The sequence below is a fragment of the Seriola dumerili genome, unplaced genomic scaffold, assembly GCF_002260705.1.
Source record: "Seriola dumerili isolate Sdu_G_001 unplaced genomic scaffold, Sdu_1.0 BDQW01000040.1, whole genome shotgun sequence".
NCBI lineage: Eukaryota > Metazoa > Chordata > Actinopteri > Carangiformes > Carangidae > Seriola > Seriola dumerili.
Genome location: NW_019174295.1, coordinates 1,661,611 through 1,683,810, shown reverse-complemented (window position 1 = coordinate 1,683,810; position 22,200 = coordinate 1,661,611). Strand labels below are relative to the sequence as shown.

The window sequence follows — 22,200 nt, the reverse complement described above, 5'->3', positions numbered from 1 at the left end:
ACTTTGTAATGCTCTGGTAACATTAAGGAATATAAACAGCAGTATTGACTTCATTGTGAAGATGAAAGAGGCAGAGTGGAGATGCATCCTGGCGACTGACTGCTTACGAAACAGATTCACTACATCGTCTTCCTTCCTGCTGTCTAATTATATTGATCTGAACAGTATAAATGCCATTTATATCCCACAGCACAAGCTTCTTGTGTTTATCCTAAATCCACAGTAGTTCTACTGTGCTTACAACCTGCCATGTTTCCACGTGTTGTGAAGTTACATGTGAACTTTTTTCATTTAATTAAAAAAAAAAAAAGATATGATTTGCCATTGGGGATAAAAGGACTGAATTTTATAAATGGACAAGTAGTGTATTTTATTTGGGCTGTACCCTGTATTGTAATGAGATTTGACTTTGTTTTTCTTTTTTACTATATTACAAGGTCCCTGGCCACAATTAAACTGGGGACATTTAACCACTAGGCTACCAGGATGCTCAAATAAATTACACTTCAATCACACCTTCTAATTAATTCCCCTGCAAGCTGCTCTATACTCCCTTCATTCAGCATAATATCAGCTGTGTAATAGATCACAAGGCAGGACAAATACCTTTTTATAGTCACAATGAGTCTGTGTCGTGTGAAATTGTGCCTCACCTCTGTGAGTGAGGCAGCCATCTGCTTGCATCTTCGGACTATAGATACCGCAAGAGATCTTTTGAATAATTAAAGGGCTGAGACCAGTTAGCAGGACATTCATTTTTAATGCCAAGAATAACAAAATGTTAGTAAAGCTGAGTGAGTGGTGGACATACAGGCATAGATGTTTGAAGTAACAACTTAATTAGTAATTATAATAAATTGGAATAGATTATAGTTCATTATGTCCTGGGTTTTCCCCTCAGGCATTTTGTGAGACTCACCTGTCTTGCAAGGTTTGTCCTCCAGCTCTGTCTGAAACTAAACTATAAAGTAATGTGGACCTGGGTTGAGATACTATAACTAATGAATCTACCTGGTCAAGGTCAAAATCTAGTTTGGGACTAGATAAGACACAACAAGTCAATAACTGATAAATAGTGAATGGAGAACAATGGTTATTAAAACTGATGACTGCAGCCCACACATAAACTCTCCTGATCAAATTCAGTGTAAAATGAGGAGGATGAGGATTATCCATTGGGCTAAATATCATGGGGCATCATCTTTTTGAAGTGAAATAAAAAGTAAAATGAGGAAAAAAAATGCCACATAGTTTTTTATTCATTATCTATGTGCAGTAAACAAAATATATGGTGTGATCACCCTTTGCCTGTAGAGTAGCACTTATTCTCCTAAGTACACTGCACTGGACAATCTTTCAAGGTATAAGACGAGCTATTATATTGTTTTGAGAACATGCGACAGTTCTGATATCTCAGTGTCTTCTGTCTCTTCATGTAATCCCAGACTGACTCCATGATGTTGAGATAGGGGCTCTGTGGAGGCCAGATCATCTGCAGTAGGACTCCTTGTTCTTTTTGTCCGTGAAGATAGTTCCTTGTGACTGGCAGTATGTTTGGAGTCGTTGCAGAATGAAATTGCGACTGACAAGATAAGATCTTTGATACGAATCTAGATCTAAACATGTTAAGTGACTAATCTTTAGTCAGTACTGCACAGTGCTTAGAGTGCCCACAGGGCTCCCTAACAGGTTAATGGAGCATGAAAATTGCTGCAGTGTAAAGCAGTTGTGAGTGTACCCACTACCTGAGAGTTTTTTATTTATGTCTGAAATAAGTACCAAATAATAAAGTTGCAGGTTGTAGTACTTCACTTATATGTAAGGTATTTGTGGGGAATAAATACAGGGATAGGGCCTGAGGGAAAACAAACATGATTTGTAAACATGCATGTGTAACAGCAAACATACTGCATCTTACTCTGTGTCTCCCCATGTCCCCTTGAGCCACATGCCGGCTAAAATACTCGGAGTTGCTCTTAACCAACAGCTCCAGCTGCTCCTTGCAGTACAGTACAGTAGGGGAAATAGGGGTGGTGGTGGGGGGGTGTTGATGCTGTTTCGCTCCGCCTCTGTCTGACTGATTGGCTCAGCTGTCATGTCGTCGCCTCAGCTTTCTCCCCCACTGGCCAATGCTTACAAAGCCCTTTCTGTACCCTCTCTCTACTGTATTCAGATCCCGTGCCTTTGTGCACCATTAGGACTCGACCCTAATGGCCTCGTAGCAGCCATAACACTTAGTGCTTGTACGGGAACGGGGCAGCCCTGTTCACACACACAGAGCTCGTCTCCAAATGCGTCCTGGACTGGCGGGTATAGCGGTGGAGATGCTGAGCGGTGCTACCTGCAGAGCCAGGCCGAGGCTCGGCAGCCTCTTCCTGGCCCCCGTCACCAAAACAGTATCGCCGATGTCAAACACGGAGAGCCACAGATTTCGGTCCACGTCCTCGATGCAGGGATTTTCAGAGTTGGCAAGAGAGCGGTCGAAGACTGTCACATCGTTTTACAACCAATCTGCAATCGACGTTTCCGCAGAAAAGGTAGGAAAGTGAGTTTATGCCAGTTTACTCCTCTGAAACCCCGGTCCTCCTGCCGTGGCAACGAGGGAGTAAGCTAGCTGTAGCTTGACAGTAACGCTAGCTGTTAGCACGGTTTGCGCTGCGTTCAGGGACACAAAAAGGCAGTACATACGCGTTTGTCCCAATTTGATGACCGATTCGTGCCAGTAAGCGTTCAAAGCCAACTTAAATCTAAAATCTAAAGTTACCACTCAAGCCCGAGATAGTGGATGGACCTCGACCTCTCACTCCAACTGGCACCGTTTTTTCTAATAATCCAAAATCGCCGGACCCGTTACTTTAGCCCTAACCGCTATTTGACCAATTTTCTCTTGAGGTCTGGAATGCACCATCACGGTTTTTCACGAGGACATAATGTTTAGCTAGCTAACAACCGTTTATCTCTGACAAATTAACACCACAATGTTGAAAATCCCGGCGACACAACATCACCGATGTTGAATAAAAGTTGTCAACGCAAAGCTGTCATTTGAACTATACTGTAGATGTCTGATTAAGAGCAGGGGAGTTGATGGTGTTAAGTTTCAGCTACAGAGGTTAAGTTGACCCAATGAAAAGTCACAATGACGATGTCGCTGTTTTTTCCAGTCTCTAAAATATTCTGTCTATTGTAAATGATTTTTTTTTAAAGAAACACGGATCCTCGAAGTCCTTTCCCGCTGTGCTAGATCTTTCATTTCTTCCTCCTCTAACACAGTATAAAGCAAACAATCAGTCAATAGAAATGAAATAGAAATGTACAGCGCTTGTAAGTATTCAAAGAACAATGTTGACAAACATGGATACCTCTTCTCCAATAACAAACTCCTTCCTTCGTTGTCAAAACTCCTCCCTCTTTTGTTCACTTTTGTTCCATTTTTCCTAAAGAGTTTTTATTCCTGGCAAGAACATGGATGCCTCAGTAGTTTGTAACACACTTAACCAATTTTTGGACGTACAGTTAATCTTTTTCATTCAGTGTGAAGCAAAACAAAACAACACTAGTATTTCTTCACAGTAAAATGAGGAAGGAATGTGCAGCTGTGTTATGAACTAATACTGAAATAAGACAAAACCCCTTCTTCAGCATTTTCAGATACGAATGAAAAGTGCAGTTGCTAAATAAGATTGCAGCGACTTTGCTGTGTATGTTCATGGTCCCGAGAGAATAAATCCTTACATTTCTGGCGACCTTGTGATCTGGTTCTATAATCAGGTCAAATTTTCCACTTGTACCTCGAGCACATGTACATTCCAGTTCGGCACAGAAGCACACTCCTGCCTCACTGCACTTGACTTTACCTTTTCACACTGTCATAACACAGTAAACACAACGTGTAAAATTCATAGCTGTTTGACTTAAGGTGTGTCACTTAGGCCCCGTTTACACCTGGTGTTAACATGAAATCGGATCCCAATGTGACACAGACCGCCTCCAGATGTGGATAGGCCGATCCCATCACATATCATTCGGCATCCAAATGCAATTTTTTTTTTTGAGACTTCTAATCTAGCTCTGGGAAGACTTTGGTTGTCATCGACTGTCTTGGAAACATGTTGCACATAATTGTCTTGTCTTGTAGGTGTAACAGTGTTGTTTGAATCAATGACCTAAGCAGTTCCCTGGTACCCAGTGACTTCATAGTGAATCACCACTTACTGTTTGTTGGTGCAGGTTTCTCTTCCACACTACATGGCCATTAGTGGGTCACGTACTTGGTAGCTTTAAATATATATATTTGCCTTTGTGGTAAAAATATACTTAGACTTATTTTTAATGGAGCCTGGGAATTTCTGGATTGTATTTGACATAAACATATAACTAAATGTAACTTTGAATTTGGTTATTAAAGCGTTGAGCCCATTATATATACTGTATTTTATGTCAGGTTAGTTTTTGTACAGCTGCTTGTGTTTAGAAAACATTTAAGATTTGAGAACTTGGGCTCCTTTTGTTAAATAAAAAACACGTACAGTAGAAAGTCTTTCTAGGTCACCTGCATTTCTGACTGTGAATGTGTATTTGATCGTACATGTTAATGTCTCCTCAGGCCTCAGTGCGACTGACCTTAGCGACCCTGCTGTATTCTGGAAAGTCTCCGGATGGACACCACATCTTGGTAAATATTTAAGCCACACTGAGAGAACTGCTGAGTGTACCTGTAATGAGAGGCTCTTTGATTTCTGTGACTCTTCACTCACTTGCTCTCCATTACTGCCTCTGTATGGTCTTAGAGCAGTGCCAAGTACCTTCACAAGGAGCTGCCTGTACGAATCGCTCATCGCATCAAGGGCTTCCGGAGTTTGCCCTTCATCATTGGATGCAACCCCACCATTCTGCAAGTGGTAAGAATGCAATTCTCACCCAGCACTGCTCCTGGCTACAGTGTGAAGCTGCACATGAAGCGAGAGGGCATCGGTCCTGCAGCAGATACTATAATAAGAAAGTGACAACTAGGACACTGCACAGGAGAGCCTTGACTGAACTTTGGACGAAAGAGGGAAGTGCTGTCACACAGCGAGCATTTACTGTTGCGGCCTCCATTGTTCTAGGTAGGATGGGGCCGGTGTGGCTCAGTAGGTCAAGCAATAATCATAGGATTGGCGGTTTGATCCCCGTCTCGTCCTCTCCACATGTTGAAGTGTTAGTGGTTGAGTGATAGGCAACTTGTAAAGTATAGAAATGCACTGGTGAAAGTGCGCTCTTACCTGCTGATGAGAGTGTGCAATATGGATGAAATGGTCTTATCACAGTTAACATGATTTTATGCTTTCCTATTATCCTTTCCTTTCCTTGTCCTATATCCTATTAAGGAAAAATATAAAAATTGTTTATGGATAACGTTATCAGAACATGGAAGCTGCTTTTCTTAAAGCTACAGGTACAACCTGTTCCATTGAGCTGTGTGATGGATGAGAACATGTAGGTTATTTGTAAGATATGTGGGAGCTGGTAGCTGTGTCAGAACACCAACATCAGTGCAGATTCAACAGTGGCAGCTCGCTGTCTGAAAGCACTTATATATAGATGATATATAGATGACGTATAGATGACATATAACATTACGTATGTGCTGGAAGCAAATGTAACCGTTGTTATTCAGTATTCTGGGCATGATGAGCTCTGTCATTTTAAAGGTTTGATTCACTGAAAACACAAAAATCAACTAGAATGAAACCCTTCTGATTTTCTCTTTAATTAAGATCCATCGTTACAACAAAACATTCACTCACCTCTATTGAATGAAATGGTGTCACTGCACTGGATACACAAAAACATGACTCCCACTGTGCATCATACAAGAATCACTCACAGGAACAAATTTGTTCTTTAGTGGCACAAACAAGAGACTGAAGTGAATTTGTCTGATTCACCAATTTTGTTATATTTAGACTTTCCTTTTTAAGTGGTCCAGACCTGTCATGTGAACCGGTGATACTTAAGGACAACACTTGTTTTTGAAATGTTTCTCTGCCCCTCCTGAACAAATCCTGTTTTCAACAGTTTGAAGGTCGTTCTAACGAAATCTGTCCAGAGAGAGCAAGCAGGGCACTGTTCCTGGAAAGACACATTGCTGTTGAGTTTTTCAAATGCCATTTTGGACAAACAAAATTCCTTTAAACCCCCTTCTTTGGAGGCCTCACAAGCCTCTTACACACGTCTTCCAAAACCTCAGCTAATTAAACCCACAACACAATGTGCACAGCTAGAAAAATTTGACTCTGAAAATGTAACATAGTCTTTAGATTTTATTGCATGCAGACACAAGCAGCTAAATGAAACCAGATCAGGATGAACACGCAATGTTTTTATTTTCAGTTTTTCATTCGTTTTTAGGGCCTTCATGTGGGAACACTGTGCTTTCCCTCTCTCTCTCTCTCTCTCTCTCTCTCTCTCTCCCTCTCTCTGTTTGTCCAAGCAGGCTCTTCAAAACCAATTCACCGCCTCTGCATGTCTTGTTGCTGATGAACTTTCACCTAGATTCCTTCCTTTCTGGCATCATGGAGCTCCTCTGTTCTGATTGCATAAAGCATAGCTCCGTTTGAATGCCACCGGTTGCAATGTAGGTCAGGGTGGTTTAACTCACTCTCACTCAGCTCTTTTATCGTAAAGGAAACAATGGTTGTAGCAGGTTTTGAGTTTCAACTGATACACGTTCAGACCATGAATTCAAGCTTGAAACCATCAAGTCAGTTTCAACTCAGATGTAACCGAGGAGCAAAGCTTATTTTCTGGGGAGGAGTTGTTCGGCTTTGTTGTGAACACAGAGAAATTTATCACATCGAAGCATCATGAAATGTTTTGTAAATGTAAGCCACATGTGGACTTATCAGTTGTGCTGTGGGGGCCCAGTCAGGGGCCGGTGCTGGTGGTGTGATGATTTCTGGTTGGATGGACGATCACAGAGAATCGGTCTAACTACAGCCTCCATCTGTCCTCTCCTTTCTTACAGCATGAACTGTATATCAGAGCCTACCACATGCTGATAGACTTTCCCCCGGTGAGTGTCCTACCTACACACACATACACACACACACACACACACACATACACACACAGGGTCAAAAACTCAAGTGTTTCAGGAGCTTAATTCTTGACCATAAACAGGAAGTGTGAACATTTTGCTTGTGTCACATGTTGCGACTCCAGGATTGGTTGATCTGTTCAGCACTGAGCCAATCATGAACTTGTTGTTGAGACAGAGCTGCAGACAAAAACTAACCCTAACCGCAATTACGTTTTCCATCATGTACGACATCCAAAACCAAAACAACCCAAAGCTCTTCATTTACAAACAGATTAAACAGAGAAAAAGAGGCAAACCCTCACATCTGACGAGCAACAGCCACATTATGTTTTGTATTCTTTACTTTTTAGATCACTTAAATGATCGATTCTGAAAATTGTCTTTGATTAATTTGGAAATAGAGTTATTGCACACAAAAAAGGAGATTGTTTTGTCTTTTTAATTCTTTGGAAACTTCATTGATTTTGCTCTGCAGAGTGTCGAACGTTTACACCTCAGTTTGCTGCGACACTGCTGGCTGTGCTAAAGCCATTAAGTCGGTTAGATCAGCGAAACAGCCCAGCCATTTGCTGAATCATTCTTAAAAGGGTAATAAATAACATAATTACTTTCTCTTTGGAAAAACGTCCTAATATGCTCGAAATACTGTGTTGAAAATGATGTTGAAGTGACTTTTTTATACAATGTTGTAGAGACATAGGAAACTGCTGATTTTATGGAAATAATCAATGAAAAAATAAGTGTATACTGGAAACATTTCAAATTTCAATGTCAGTTCAGCTGAGATGAGACATCGTTTCTGGTGCTCGGGTGCATCAGAAGGAAAAAAGGGCAATAAAAGATGTTTGAATTCAGATAAGGTGCATATGGCAGAGTGAAAGATAAGTAGCAATAAAAGCTGTGTGAGAAGCAATAACTCGCTTTATGTATGCATGTATGTTTGTCAGTGCTGGGTGGTTGTAAGGTGCCTGGAGGCCCGAGAGACTAAACTGTAAATAATATCTGCTCAAAATGTGTTCCGTCGTGCTGCTCGGGTGTCACTCGTGTTGTAGTTGCAGGTTTTAAATCATTAAATACCACGAATTGTGATAATTCAGCAATTTTAACTGACAAAAGCTGCAACTTGTACAATCTCAGTGGTGAGGATCTCAGTGGATTCAGTTACAGAACATATGCACAGTGTGGAATGTGGGTCAGGCCTCTTCAGTTATCTCTTGGCAGCGACGGTGAACGGCGCAGGCCTCGACTTTTAACTTCACTGTTTTGTCTTCGTGGAGATGCTGGCAAAGAAGGCAAACGTGCCGACTCGTTTCTGTGTTTGCACATGTAAGACCGTAAGCAATGACAGACCTGCTGAGCATGTTCTCTGCCCTGCTCTGTATTTGTACTAGTTCACGTTGACATGTCAGTCTGACCTCAAAGGTTGCCCTCTGGCTGTCTGTGATTGCGGAAAACTGGCACAGCCGATGCAATGATTGTCTCAATCACTTCGGTGAACAGCTTTAAATAGCTCCTTTCGCAAGCTAATGTTTCGCAGACATATTTATTAACCACTGCTGATTAAACAGCAAGAAAGGAAATGATGTCCTGTCTCTAAAATAAGTTCGTGTGGGTGTGGTTGGCTCTGCTGGTGAGATGAATTAAGGCCTTGGACGGTATTTGAGAATTTATGGCATATGACATGTTCCTTGTTAAGATAATCTAGTGACTTTGCCTCAAGCCTGTGACGGTTTGATACGAAGTGTGCTCGTTTGTTGACAGATCAAAGATCAGGACGTGGAGGCTCGTTTCTGTAAGCTGGTGCAGCAGCTGCTGGACGACCACAAAGACGTGGTCACCATGCTCGCCCAGGGCTTCAGGGAGTGTCGCAGACACATCCAGGTGAGAACCGCCACCTCCAGGACTCTCAGAACAGAAAACTTCATGGATAAAGAGCCACAGTGTTAACTGCAGGACAGACCCCAGAAATAATGATGATTATGATCCTACGAAGACCCTTAAACTCATTCTCTGCACATAATATCGAGCGGTTTTGCTTATGAAAGCTGCTAATCTGATCTTCAAATCAGTGTGAGTGTAGCAAATATTCAAGTTTTTTGTAGCAGTGTTGGAAATGAATTGGACGTGAGTTTTGGCTGTGAAGCATCAAGAAGTTTTTGTCCCCTCTATTTTTCAGGATGAGATGATCATCCGCAGCTTCCTGGATACAACACTGTGCTCTCGTCTGGGAATCCGAATGTTGGCCACGCACCATCTTGCCCTGCATGAAGATAATGTACATCTGTTTCTATGATTCAAATGATTTTTGAACGTTTGAACGGTTAAGAGCAGGATGTATGGTGAGCCTAGGAGTAAGGTTACTTGTTGTTCTACTATTCTATATGTTACATTTCCCTGTCAAAGTCTGACTAAAACCTGTCTCTCTCAATACTTTGAACTAGTTCATGACTATTCAAAGATTTATGCGTTAATGGGCTCAGGGCTGAGAGTCGGAGCTTTAGGAAACATTACTCAATCAGGAGGAAATAGCCCATTTGTTAGGGGCTACTTTCAGTTGAAAGGAAACATCAGATAAGCTGCCATGTTTGTTTTGGCAGTTTAAATGGGATTTTAATGTGTAACTGCAACTGAATTCATTGACTAAATAGCAAGTGTACAGTGTACAGTAGGAGGGGATAAATAAGTACAGTAAATCCAGTTTGATTGGGCTAAAATTCAACATGTTTCCTTTTTTGTTTCAGCCTGATTTTGTCGGGATCATATGCAGACGTCTGTCTCCCAAAAAGATCATAGAGAAGTGGGTGGACTTTGCCAGGTGGGTGTCTAGCCACGCAGCTTTGTTTATTTATCACCTTTAGATGACTTTCTGTCTGAGCGCTCTGTTGACTGAGGGAAGTCAGAGTTCATCTGATAGACTCAGGAACATACAGGTTTTAGCACCTACAGCTGTGACTGAGATACGAGCTATCATTGGTGTTTACCTTTTGTAATCTTATCACATGCCCTTTTGGGAGTCAGTGACTTTTACTGAGTTCAAAAGAAAGTTCACAAAGAAAGTTGCTGCTGTGTGTGGACTAATAATCAGTGAACAGCATGGAAATAATGGATTTATCTGTTGTTATTGTTTGGGGCAGTGAAATTAGCACAATACGTTTGCATCAACACATCTCTGACATAGCTAAGATTAACTAAAGTTTCTCTCTTTTTTTATCTGGCACTGTCAAGTATTTAATTTGTGCAGTACTTGGGTTTATGACCAAATCACTGCAACACTAATGACATTCCCATCAGCCTTAGCTGTACTGAGATTGGATGAACATGAACAAGGGAAGTGTACAACAGCAGGAATACCTGTAAAATCGATGCGATCCAGAGAAAAAGGGATTGAGTGAACACGACCTGTGTGGAACAGTTTGTCACACGTTCCTCTTCTCCACCAGACGCCTGTGTGAGCACCAGTACGGCAACTCGCCCAGAGTGAGGATCAACGGACACGTGGCAGCTCGCTTCCCCTTCATCCCTCTGCCGCTGGATTACATCCTGCCCGAGCTCCTCAAGAACGCCATGAGGTGACCTTACCAGCAATTACTCATCTCCAGCTTGACTCTCTGTTCCTTTTTAAACAGTAACATGACACCGCGCTGAAAGTCTTACCTTTGCTGACCTCCAGCGGTTTAACTACACAGAGCACACTTCTGTGAGGCTGGGTATGGTCAGGTAAAAGGCCAAACACTGCTTCAGCCTGGCGTTAAGTTAGTCTCCAAGGGCAAAGATGGAAACAATTTCTCCAAATTCTTTAAGATTTTTGGAATATCTGAACTTTCTTAGAGTATCATCTTGCATCACTGGTGTTTTATAGGAACTACAAACCCCAGGAGTTCAAGATGTGTGGAGTAGAAACACTTTCGAATACAAGCATAAGCATCTCATCTCATTCAATCAGAATGCGGCTACAAATCGACTTACTTTAACATGCAAATAGCAAACTGACAAATGTGAATCAGTAAAATGGAGTGAGTCTTTTTCTCTCCAGAATTATCCAACAGTAAAATATAATCTCCATTATAAACATCGGTGTTGTTCTGTCTTCGCCTGCTGATGATGAGCAGTAGTTTTCATTTTGCATTCTGTTTCCTGTTTTGAGCGAGTCCTGTGATCAGAGCTGGGAGAGTTTTTGGCAGCAGCTGCATGTTGCCACATTCCCATCATTCATCTTGTTTAGCGGTTTAGAGGACAGACGCAGAAGAGACGAGGTCGTTCGCAGGCTCTTGTGATTTAGATTGTAATTAGTTTAGAGACTGATGAAGATTCCAGCTTGCACACACGTCAGCATCACAGGTCCTTTTTGTTTAGTGAAAACTGAACACAGACACAGTTTGGGCCAAACTCTGAAGAACTGAGGGTTCATTCATCAACTGTAATTAGTCACATTGTCAGCAATGTGACTAATTATAGTCGACAGCGAAATGAAAATACAACATGCCATAGTTGAAATGTCTAAAAGAATTTGCAAACTCAGCATTTTACTCTCCGTTACGTCCATCTATTTGTCTCTTCAGGGCCACCATGGAAAGCCACCTGGACACCCCATACAATGTGCCTGATGTGGTCGTCACCATTGCCAATAATGACATTGATTTTGTCATCAGGTGAGTGATTAAATGTCAGTTGAACTCCGACTGGTTTTATGAACAACTGCAGCAATATTTAGTGAATTTTAGAGCCTTAAATGAACAGGATTCAAATTGTGACAAACATAATACAACTGTTTTTTGGAGTGGTTTAAACAGAGCAGCGTTGAAATCAAAGAAAAGGACATTACAGTGGTGGAGTTATTGTTGTGCTCAAAGCTTCTTTTCCTTTCAGGATTTCAGACCGTGGCGGCGGCATCCCTCACAATATAATAGACAAGGTGATGGACTACCACTTCAGCACGGCTGAGGAGAGTGCACAGGATCCGCGCATGAGCAACCTCTTCAACAACATTACCAACAGCGGAAACCAGTCCAGCCCTATGCATGGGTAAGAATGTGAAAATGTCTTTGTTCAGTATTTACCAGAGGAAATAGAAGAAACTCGCTCTTAATGTGCCTGAAGTGGTTTTTATCAAAACATTCAAAACCATCTCCTTCTGGTAAAAGTCTCTTCTTCTGAAGCTTTGATCTGTCACTTTCAAGTGTTTCAATATGGCTGAACACACGATACAGGTGTCATTTACACATACAGACGGATGACAAATGAAAAGATAATATAAAATATAAAACATAAGAACTGCTCCTTTATAACGAACGAGGGCTCAGTGAATGGTTTGCGTATGAAAATATTATGAATCAATAACCAGATTTAAACCTGATCTAACAGTGGTGGTTGACTTTGGAGGAATGTGTGAGAGAGCGCTGTCCTCCACCACCATCAAGACACCAAATGGACAAATGGTGTAACAAGTTACACTTTCCTCTGTCACGTATTCGTTCGTATGAGTCAGACTTTTGGCTTATTGAAATTATTGCTCAGCCGTTGCGTCTCGACCACATCTGTGAAATGTGTAACAATCATGCCACAGGCCTTTATACTTGTCCACACACGTACAGCCAGATCACTAACCTAGTTGCATCTGTTTTCCTGGGCTACGTGCATAAAAACCCAGGTCAAACCTGGTACAACCCAGGGTGGTGGTAATGTTGCTGAGCAGTGGAGTTTCTCTCTGTTTCTAATGCGTCTTGGTGGTTAAGTGTAAATGCAGTTTGGTACAAGGAAATGCACATTTTCTAATTTATAGACGCAGTGAGAGTGGAGATTTGGACTTAATCAAATCATGACATCCTTGGCATTATCATGGATCCCATGACCACCCGTATTGACCCGCAGGTGGCATTTCCCAGTCCTGCGTGGCACTCGTTCACCCCTTCATCTCCACTTGTATCCATGTTTTTGCTAACAACAGATCATGTTCAGCGAAGCGTGAATCAGTTATCAGTGCAGCGCAGGTATCACTTGCTTCGATGCCATCTTAAACCTGCTGTCTGTGTCCGTCTGTCCGGCAGGTTCGGCTTCGGCTTGCCCACGTCCCGGGCCTATGCTGAGTACCTGGGCGGCTCTCTGTCCATACAGTCTATGCAGGGCATTGGCACGGACGTCTACCTGCGTCTGCGCCACATTGACGGCAAAGGAGAGAGCTTCAGAGTGTAAAGCTCCCCACCGGACATCCTTTTAGATCCCAACGTAGGAATCAGGCCATGCAGGAGTGCAGAGAGTTTTTTCCACCGAGGCTACAGCATGGACTACAGGACTTTGGTCCGCAGAGTGAGAGCATGCACAGTATGTTGTCAGAAAGCTCCTAATTTCACCAACCCACTACTTGTTTCTTTTTTTGTTTTGTTTTGTTTTGCCTTAGACTGATTATAAGCTATGTTAGCTGTCAAGTTGATGATTTCTGTTGTTTTCCTATGTGTTTTGTATACTGTGGCTTGTCTTCTTGAAGTTTTGAGGGGGGTGTATGAACTCATGAATGTTTAGCTTAATAGGACAAACTGTGCATGATAGAGGACATTGATATTAATGAGAGAGAAAAAAAAAAACGAGCTTCAGTTTTAAAGAGGTTCCCTTTGAAGTTACTTATTGCTTAGCCTCAGAATAGGAGCAGACATTTTGATGGATAAACGTAAAAAAAAAAAAAAAAAAAAGAATCTTCTGAGACACTCCAGCAACGATGTCAGAATCTCCTCAAGGTGCACGGAGCTGCTCACATGTTCCATGACGATCAGTACAACCATAGTTTGAATGAATAGATCCTACCAGTATGTTTTCAGCTGTTTGTTTCAAAATCTTAACGTGTACAAGGGACGATTGCGCAAGCTGGCAGTGATACACAGGTTTCACTTCAGCGTCCTCATATTAAAGACGATGTGTTTGCCAGCATGTGCTGTAAACCTCAGCCCTTTTACAATATTCTACAAAACCTTCTCTGAGCTCAGCTGCGGCTGATGAATACAGAAGTAACTGCCAAAACACCGAATGCTCATTAACGGTAACACACTTGTTTTTCTTGTTCTGTTTTGAGAACACACAACGAGATGAACATCTTTGTTCAGCAGTATATGTGCGGAGCTTTCAGGCAGGGGAAGCCAAACCCGAGATGCTCAGTTGCCTTACTGTGTGACGCTTCAACTGCATGCCAACTTTTTACAATACTCATGTTTTTCTTTTCGTTGCCTTCATCGGTTCACCCACCATGTCAGTCATTTTCATTAGTTTTGAGTTTTATTTTTTTTTTGCACAATGAGTAAATTTCCTGTTGTACTGCTCAGCATTTGCACCGATCATAGCAGTTTTTGACTTTATTGTATCAACTTTCAGAGTAACAATATACCAGAGAAGTATTATGTATTGTCTTCTTTTTTCTCTGTTTTATCTGACTTTAGATTATGTTCAGAAAGTGTCGGTCATATTTCAAGACAGGGTTTCTGCACTGTTATCCATGGGAGCTAAGGTTGCTAATAATTTTTCAGGTCCATTATCTCCACTACTTGATTATCTTAAGACAACAAACCGCTACATCTAATGTTTTTTCATATTTTATTTGGGGATTTTTGGACCTTTTTTCTCCCTGTTTAGAAATGTCCAGGTCCCTGACAAGTTATCTTCTCAAGTTATCATCAGTATTCACATCAACCTGAACCAGGCTGTACGAGGTGTTGTCTGACCCCATCTAAAGGCTAAAGGGCTTATACATGTTTCAAATGGCCACACTTGAAGAAAGTGCCTCCCACTGCCTCTCCCATCTCCTTCTCCAAGGATTCTGTCTTTTGTGTGTCTTAATGCAATTCATCTTACAAACAGGGGCACACACTTAATTTCCTCGAAGGCATTTGTGGTGTTGCACTTGGCTGCACCCATTAAAAGTGATGAACAGCTCAAGTTGTGATCTCACCGAAAATTATTAGCAACCCTGGCCACTGTGAGTTTCCGGTTCGAGTTAAATGAATCAAATAACACTGCAGGAAGCCAAGTCATGTGGGTTAGAAATTTTGCCCTTATACAACAGATAATCACCTCAAGCACTCCTCACATTTTGTTGAACATTCCCCCATTGGCACCAACAGATCAACCTGAATACTACATTTGCGCTTCAGTTTTATCTCTTTTGGGAGCAGATGTTATTATATTACCTTATACTGTTATCTTTTTATCTGAAAGATCATCGGAAATCTGGAGCTTTTATTAACAGGATAGGAAATCTATGAAGTTTTAAACCATCAGCATTCAAAGCATTAGCATTCAAAGCAGTTCTTTTGTACAGGTTTTCATTTTTGAGAAACACTCAGGCTGTTGATTATTGGTTATATCATTGGCCTGGAGTGGTTCATTTTTACTCTAAAGTTATGTCTTAAAAGCTTTAGAATCACATACATCGTATAGACTAAATAGTGAAAAAATGAGACTGTTTTAGAAAACAAAGAATAATATAAGATTCTGAAACATTTTATATCTTACAAATTAAGTAATAGGTTCTTTTGAATTTGCACTTAAAATGTCTCTTGTGCGTTTTTTTTTTTTCCTCATTTTTTTTCAGTTTACATTCAAAATGTTCCTTGAGTTAAAATGAGATTCTACCTTGGGAGACACTGTGAAAACATAAGTGAACCAGTTATTTCGGTTGTAAAATATCAAAACATAATCTGGTTTAATCTGTGAGAGGCTCGTATTTATTTAGCCATTTTATGAAAATCAAAATAGCCCTGTATAATTCACAGTTCCTGAATGACGGAGAACGGCCTGGATTATCTGTACCTGTGTTCTTGCCGAGGCCGTGTATATGAATTAATGTGTTTTATTGTGGCTTTGAAGGTTGTGAAGATGTAGTATATATGTAGCTAATGCATGTGAGGGAGCAGGGGAGGGAGAGGTTAACACCACATAGCTGCCAGATGCTGGTAAACATGGTTTAAGGTTTTTGTGCTTTTTGAGGAACATAAACAGATTATCAGCATCATTCTGAGATTTTTTTTTTTTTCTATTCCAAAATGTTGCTGGTAAAATGTTGAAGGTGGATTGTACATTTTTAATTTGGCAACCAGGCGGTGACTTGTATGAAGCATAACATGTGCACTGTCTGCCCTCTGCTGGATTAAAAGGAGAAGTGCAGGTGGACTGAAAAAATATTCTTTGGGAAAATATTAAGAGATTTGTTTTAGTTTTTGAAGGGGGTAGAGGACATGTAACATATTAAACTTTATTTCTATTTTCCAGCTTTCATTTTTGTAATTTCAACAAAAAAAAAATCATTTCATCACCTCTAGTTCAAAGCCAAATATTGGAGTGATGTTACTGACAAGATGTGCTGCCATGGAGTGTTTTGTCTCTTAGACTGAAAGTAGCTTCTCCCACATGTTTTCTGTTATGTTGACAACTCTTTAGACATTAAATTTTATTTGGTAGGAAGTCTGAGTGATCTTCTCTTTTTTATTTTAAACCTTTGTGATCAGTTGAATTTTCTCCAGACACCAACTCAGGAGATTTTACAAGAATAAAGAAATGATTGAACCGTTGTTCACATACTTTTGTGTGCTTGCGCCGGGAATACAACGCATTAAAACCCCAAAGTCAGTTCCATAAACCAGTTTGGTGTGGAAGAGCTTAATTGGTCTGCACAGAGCCCTGACCTCCTGCCCTCCTGCCCTTGGATTACTGTCAACTGGAATTTAGCTGCAGCCATGGCCGTAGGTATTATGTTTTCAGGTCCCATTCTTGTGAACGTGATATCTCGGTAATGCCTTGAGGGAATTTCTTCAAATTTTGCAGAAACATTCACTTGGACTCAAGGATGAACTGATTACATTTTGGTGGTTAAAGGTCAGTGTCACTGTGACCTCCCTTCATGTTCATTTGCCCCCAAGGATGAATTGATTAGATTTTGGTGGTCGGAGGTCAGCTGGATAAACAGGGATGTAATCTGAAACTGAGTGATGGAGGCATACAACCGCAAGGCGGTAATTCTAGTTTTCTTTTATGGCTATAGAGTCTTGCAACTAGCTAAAGGAAAATCTGCAAATATTTACAGACATGTTTGTACCTAAGCCGTACAGTGGAGAGTCTTCTGACCTGGGTGGGACTGTGACATCCAGTCTATCAGGGAAAAGCATCCATGCTGATGTTCTCATTCCACATGAAGCCTTCACACCAAGCTTTCACCAAGAAGAGGAATTCATGTAGTTTAATCAGTGTCTGGTTTTCCCTCTGCAACTACCAACACTTTGGAAATACAAGAAGGAGAGGGAAAGAAAAAAGGTCGGAGGGTATTAGAACAGGAATAATACTATTAATACTATAAATTAGCCAAAATAATAAAATCTGTACACAGGATAAAAAAATGAAAAAACTAAGCAAACTGAATCATATTAAGTCAAAGTGGATGTGGCCTCTGGTCCAACTACAACAAAACAAACAAAAAGAGAAAATCCAGCCCCTGAGCTCATCAGCTGTGTCCAGCTGGTTGGATCAAACCAGACTCAGGTAAAGGAGAGTCTGTTCATTATGGGACAACATCCACATCTGCTGGAACATGTTCTGAAAAAAATTAACATGAGGACTTGAGTTTCTCATTTTTCATTTTTCAAACAGTTTGTTTATGGATGGAAAAGTCTGGACAGGCTTTTGTTTTTCTTATAACGCTTCAGTCAATCAAATCAAGGGTGTAGGTTTGGGCTCAACATTGGTAGGAACACAACATCGCCGCTACCCCTCCAAAACAAAAAAATTTAATTGGCTTTTTAATGCCATCAACCAAATCCATATATGAAATATATGTAGGATATATATATAAGAAGTAAAGTCACACCTTTAATAAATGTAAATATAAAAGATAAACATGTATGTTTCAAATTAACAAAAAATTGTTATGAAAATCATATAGTAACATATAGTATTTTCAATAAAAAAATTTGTTTTAATAAAGTTACATTTTAATTAGAGTATATCATATATGAGCTTTTTGATGTATCCAGAGGATGTATATATGTCATAATTATATATTTCTCTTATAGGTGACACGTATGGTATTATCAATCATAAAAAAAGGACATATATGTCATATTTCATAAGTCATAGTGTACTAAGGCATAAAAAGTCGTAAAATCGTCATTATATAGTAGGGCAGAAAAACGTCACTGTATAGTAATGCAACAAAAGTCATAAAACCGTCATATTATACTCAGGCTTAAACAGTCATAAAAAGTCATAGAAACCACATAGTATACTGAGGGATAAAAAGTCATAGTATAGTGAGGCATAAAAAGTCATAAAAACCACATAGTATACTAAGGCATGAAAACTCATGAAAACCACATAGTATACTAAGGCATGAAAAGTCATGAAAACTGCATAGTACACTAAGACATAAAACGTCATACTATTGTAAGGCATAAAAAGTCATTAAAAAATCATAGTATAGTAAGGCATAAAAAGTGCTAAAAACTGCATATTAAGGCATAAAAAGTCATAAAAATGTCATAGTATAGTAAGGCATAAAAAGTCATAAAAAAGTCATAGTATAGTAAGGCATAAAAAGTCATAGTATAGTGAGGCATAAAAAGTCATAAAAAAAGTCAATGTACAGTAAGGCATAAGAAGTCATAAAAACTGCATAGTATATTAAGGCATAAAAAGTGCTAAAAATTGCATAGTATAGTAAGGCATAAAAGGGTCATAGTATAGTAAGGCATAAAAAGTCATAAAAATGTCATAGTATAGTAAGGCATCAAAAGTCATAAAAAAGTCATAGTATAGTAAGGCATAAAAAGTCATAGTATAGTGAGGCATAAAAAGTCATAAAAAAGTCATAGTATAGTAAGGCATAAAAAGTCATAAAAAAGTCATAGTATAGTAAGGCATAAAAAGTCATAGTATAGTGAGGCATAAAAAGTCATAAAAAAGTCATAGTATAGTAAGGCATAAAAAGTCATAAAAAAGTCATAGTATAGTAAGGCATAAAAAGTCATAAAAACTGCATAGTATACTAAGGCATAAAAAGTCATAGTATTGTAAGGCATAAAAAGTCATAAAAATGTCATAGTATAGTTAGGCATATAAAGTGCTAAAAACTGCATAGTATACTAAGGCATAAAAAGTCATAGTATTATAAGGCATAAAAAGTAATAAAAATGTCATAGTATAGTAAGGCATAAAAAGTGCTAAAAACTGCATAGTATAGTAAGGCATAAAAAGTGCTATAAACTGCATAGTATACTAAGACATAAAAAGTCATAGTATAGTAAGGCATAAAAAGTCATAAAAATGTCATAGTATAGTAAGGCATAAAAAGTCATAAAAAAGTCATAGTATAGTAAGGCATAAAAAGTCATAGTATAGTGAGGCATAAAAAGTCATAAAAAAGTCATAGTATAGTAAGGCATAAAAAGTCATAAAAACGTCATAGTATAGTAAGGCATAAAAAGTCATAAAAAAGTCATAGTATAGTAAGGCATAAAAGTGCTAAAAGCTGCATAGTATACTAAGGCATAAAAAGGCTTAAAAATGTCATAGTATACTAAGGCATAAAAAGTCATATGAAAAGTCATTGTATAGTAAGGCATAAAAAGTCATAAAAAGTCATGGTATAGTAAGGCATATAAAGTGCTAAAAACTGCATAGTATACTAAGGCATAAAAAGTCATAAAAAAGTCATAGTATAGTAAGGCATAAAAAGTCATAAAAATGTCATAGTATAGTAAGGCATAAAAAGTGCTAAAAACTGCATAGTATATTAAGGCATAAAAAGTCATAGTATAGTAAGGCGTAAAAAGTCATAAAAAAGTCAATGTACAGTAAGGCATAAAAAGTCATAAAAATGTCATAGTATAGTAAGGCATAAAATGTCATAAAAAAGTCATAGTATAGTATGGCAAAGAGTCATAAAAAAGTCATAGTATACTAAGGCATAAAAAGTCATAAAAATGTCATAGTATAGTAAGGCATAAAATGTCATAAAAAAGTCATAGTATAGTATGGCATAAAAAGTCATAAAAAAGTCATGGTATAGTAAGGCATAAAAAGTCATAAAAATGTCATAGTATAGTAAGGCATAAAATGTCATAAAAAAGTCATAGTATAGTATGGCATAAAAAGTCATAAAAAAGTCATGGTATAGTAAGGCATAAAAAGTCATAAAAATGTCATAGTATAGTAAGGCATAAAATGTCATAAAAAAGTCATAGTATAGTATGGCATAAAAAGTCATAAAAAAGTCATGGTATAGTAAGGCATAAAAAGTCATAAAAATGTCATAGTATAGTAAGGCATAAAATGTCATAAAAAAGTCATAGTATAGTATGGCATAAAAAGTCATAAAAAAGTCATGGTATAGTAAGGCATAAAAAGTCATAAAAATGTCATAGTATAGTAAGGCATAAAATGTCATAAAAAAGTCATAGTATAGTATGGCATAAAAAGTCATAAAAAAGTCATGGTATAGTAAGGCATAAAAAGTCATAAAAATGTCATAGTATAGTAAGGCATAAAATGTCATAAAAAAGTCATAGTATAGTATGGCATAAAAAGTCATAAAAAAGTCATGGTATAGTAAGGCATAAAAAGTCATAAAAATGTCATAGTATAGTAAGGCATAAAATGTCATAAAAAAGTCATAGTATAGTATGGCATAAAAAGTCATAAAAAAGTCATGGTATAGTAAGGCATAAAAAGTCATAAAAATGTCATAGTATAGTAAGGCATAAAATGTCATAAAAAAGTCATAGTATAGTATGGCATAAAAAGTCATAAAAAAGTCATGGTATAGTAAGGCATAAAAAGTCATAAAAATGTCATAGTATAGTAAGGCATAAAATGTCATAAAAAAGTCATAGTATAGTATGGCATAAAAAGTCATAAAAAAGTCATGGTATAGTAAGGCATAAAAAGTCATAAAAATGTCATAGTATAGTAAGGCATAAAATGTCATAAAAAAGTCATAGTATAGTATGGCATAAAAAGTCATAAAAAAGTCATGGTATAGTAAGGCATAAAAAGTCATAAAAATGTCATAGTATAGTAAGGCATAAAATGTCATAAAAAAGTCATAGTATAGTATGGCATAAAAAGTCATAAAAAAGTCATGGTATAGTAAGGCATAAAAAGTCATAAAAATGTCATAGTATAGTAAGGCATAAAATGTCATAAAAAAGTCATAGTATAGTATGGCATAAAAAGTCATAAAAAAGTCATGGTATAGTAAGGCATAAAAAGTCATAAAAATGTCATAGTATAGTAAGGCATAAAATGTCATAAAAAAGTCATAGTATAGTATGGCATAAAAAGTCATAAAAAAGTCATGGTATAGTAAGGCATAAAAAGTCATAAAAATGTCATAGTATAGTAAGGCATAAAATGTCATAAAAAAGTCATAGTATAGTATGGCATAAAAAGTCATAAAAAAGTCATGGTATAGTAAGGCATAAAAAGTCATAAAAATGTCATAGTATAGTAAGGCATAAAATGTCATAAAAAAGTCATAGTATAGTATGGCATAAAAAGTCATAAAAAAGTCATGGTATAGTAAGGCATAAAAAGTCATAAAAATGTCATAGTATAGTAAGGCATAAAATGTCATAAAAAAGTCATAGTATAGTATGGCATAAAAAGTCATAAAAAAGTCATGGTATAGTAAGGCATAAAAAGTCATAAAAATGTCATAGTATAGTAAGGCATAAAATGTCATAAAAAAGTCATAGTATAGTATGGCATAAAAAGTCATAAAAAAGTCATGGTATAGTAAGGCATAAAAAGTCATAAAAATGTCATAGTATAGTAAGGCATAAAAAGTCATAAAAATGTCATAGTATAGTAAGGCATAAAAAGTCATAAAAAAGTCATAGTATAGTAAGGCATACAAAGTGCTAAAAACTGCATAGTATAGTAAGTCATAAAAAGTGCAAAAATTGCATAGTATACTAAGGCATAAAAAGCCATAGTATAGTAAGGCATACAAAGTGCTAAAAACTGCATAGTATAGTAAGGCATAAAAAGTGCTAAAAATTGCATAGTATACTAAGGCATAAGAAGTCATATAAAAAGTCATAGTATAGTAAGGCATAAAAAGTCATAAAAAGTCATGGTATAGTAAG

General features: G+C 38.2%; 1 protein-coding gene across 2 annotated transcripts; it reads left to right on the top strand.

Annotated features, from left to right (window-relative positions):
- Nucleotides 1–2,151: 2,151 nt before the first annotated feature.
- Nucleotides 2,152–16,632, top strand: bckdk (branched chain ketoacid dehydrogenase kinase). 2 transcript variants are annotated; one of them, XM_022738798.1, is made up of 11 exons: nucleotides 2,153–2,537; nucleotides 4,607–4,675; nucleotides 4,791–4,901; nucleotides 7,010–7,057; nucleotides 8,846–8,965; nucleotides 9,261–9,359; nucleotides 9,826–9,899; nucleotides 10,525–10,653; nucleotides 11,644–11,733; nucleotides 11,951–12,106; nucleotides 13,129–16,632. In XM_022738798.1, exons 1-11 carry the CDS (start codon nucleotides 2,292–2,294, stop codon nucleotides 13,271–13,273), a joined length of 1,287 nt encoding a protein of 428 aa, XP_022594519.1. In that variant the 5' UTR covers nucleotides 2,153–2,291; the 3' UTR covers nucleotides 13,274–16,632. The 2 variants fall into 2 exon arrangements, with proteins under 2 accessions (XP_022594520.1, XP_022594519.1); XM_022738799.1 differs by lacking the exon at nucleotides 4,791–4,901 and having other exon boundaries at nucleotides 2,152–2,537.
- The last annotated feature ends 5,568 nt before the right edge of the window (nucleotides 16,633–22,200 follow it).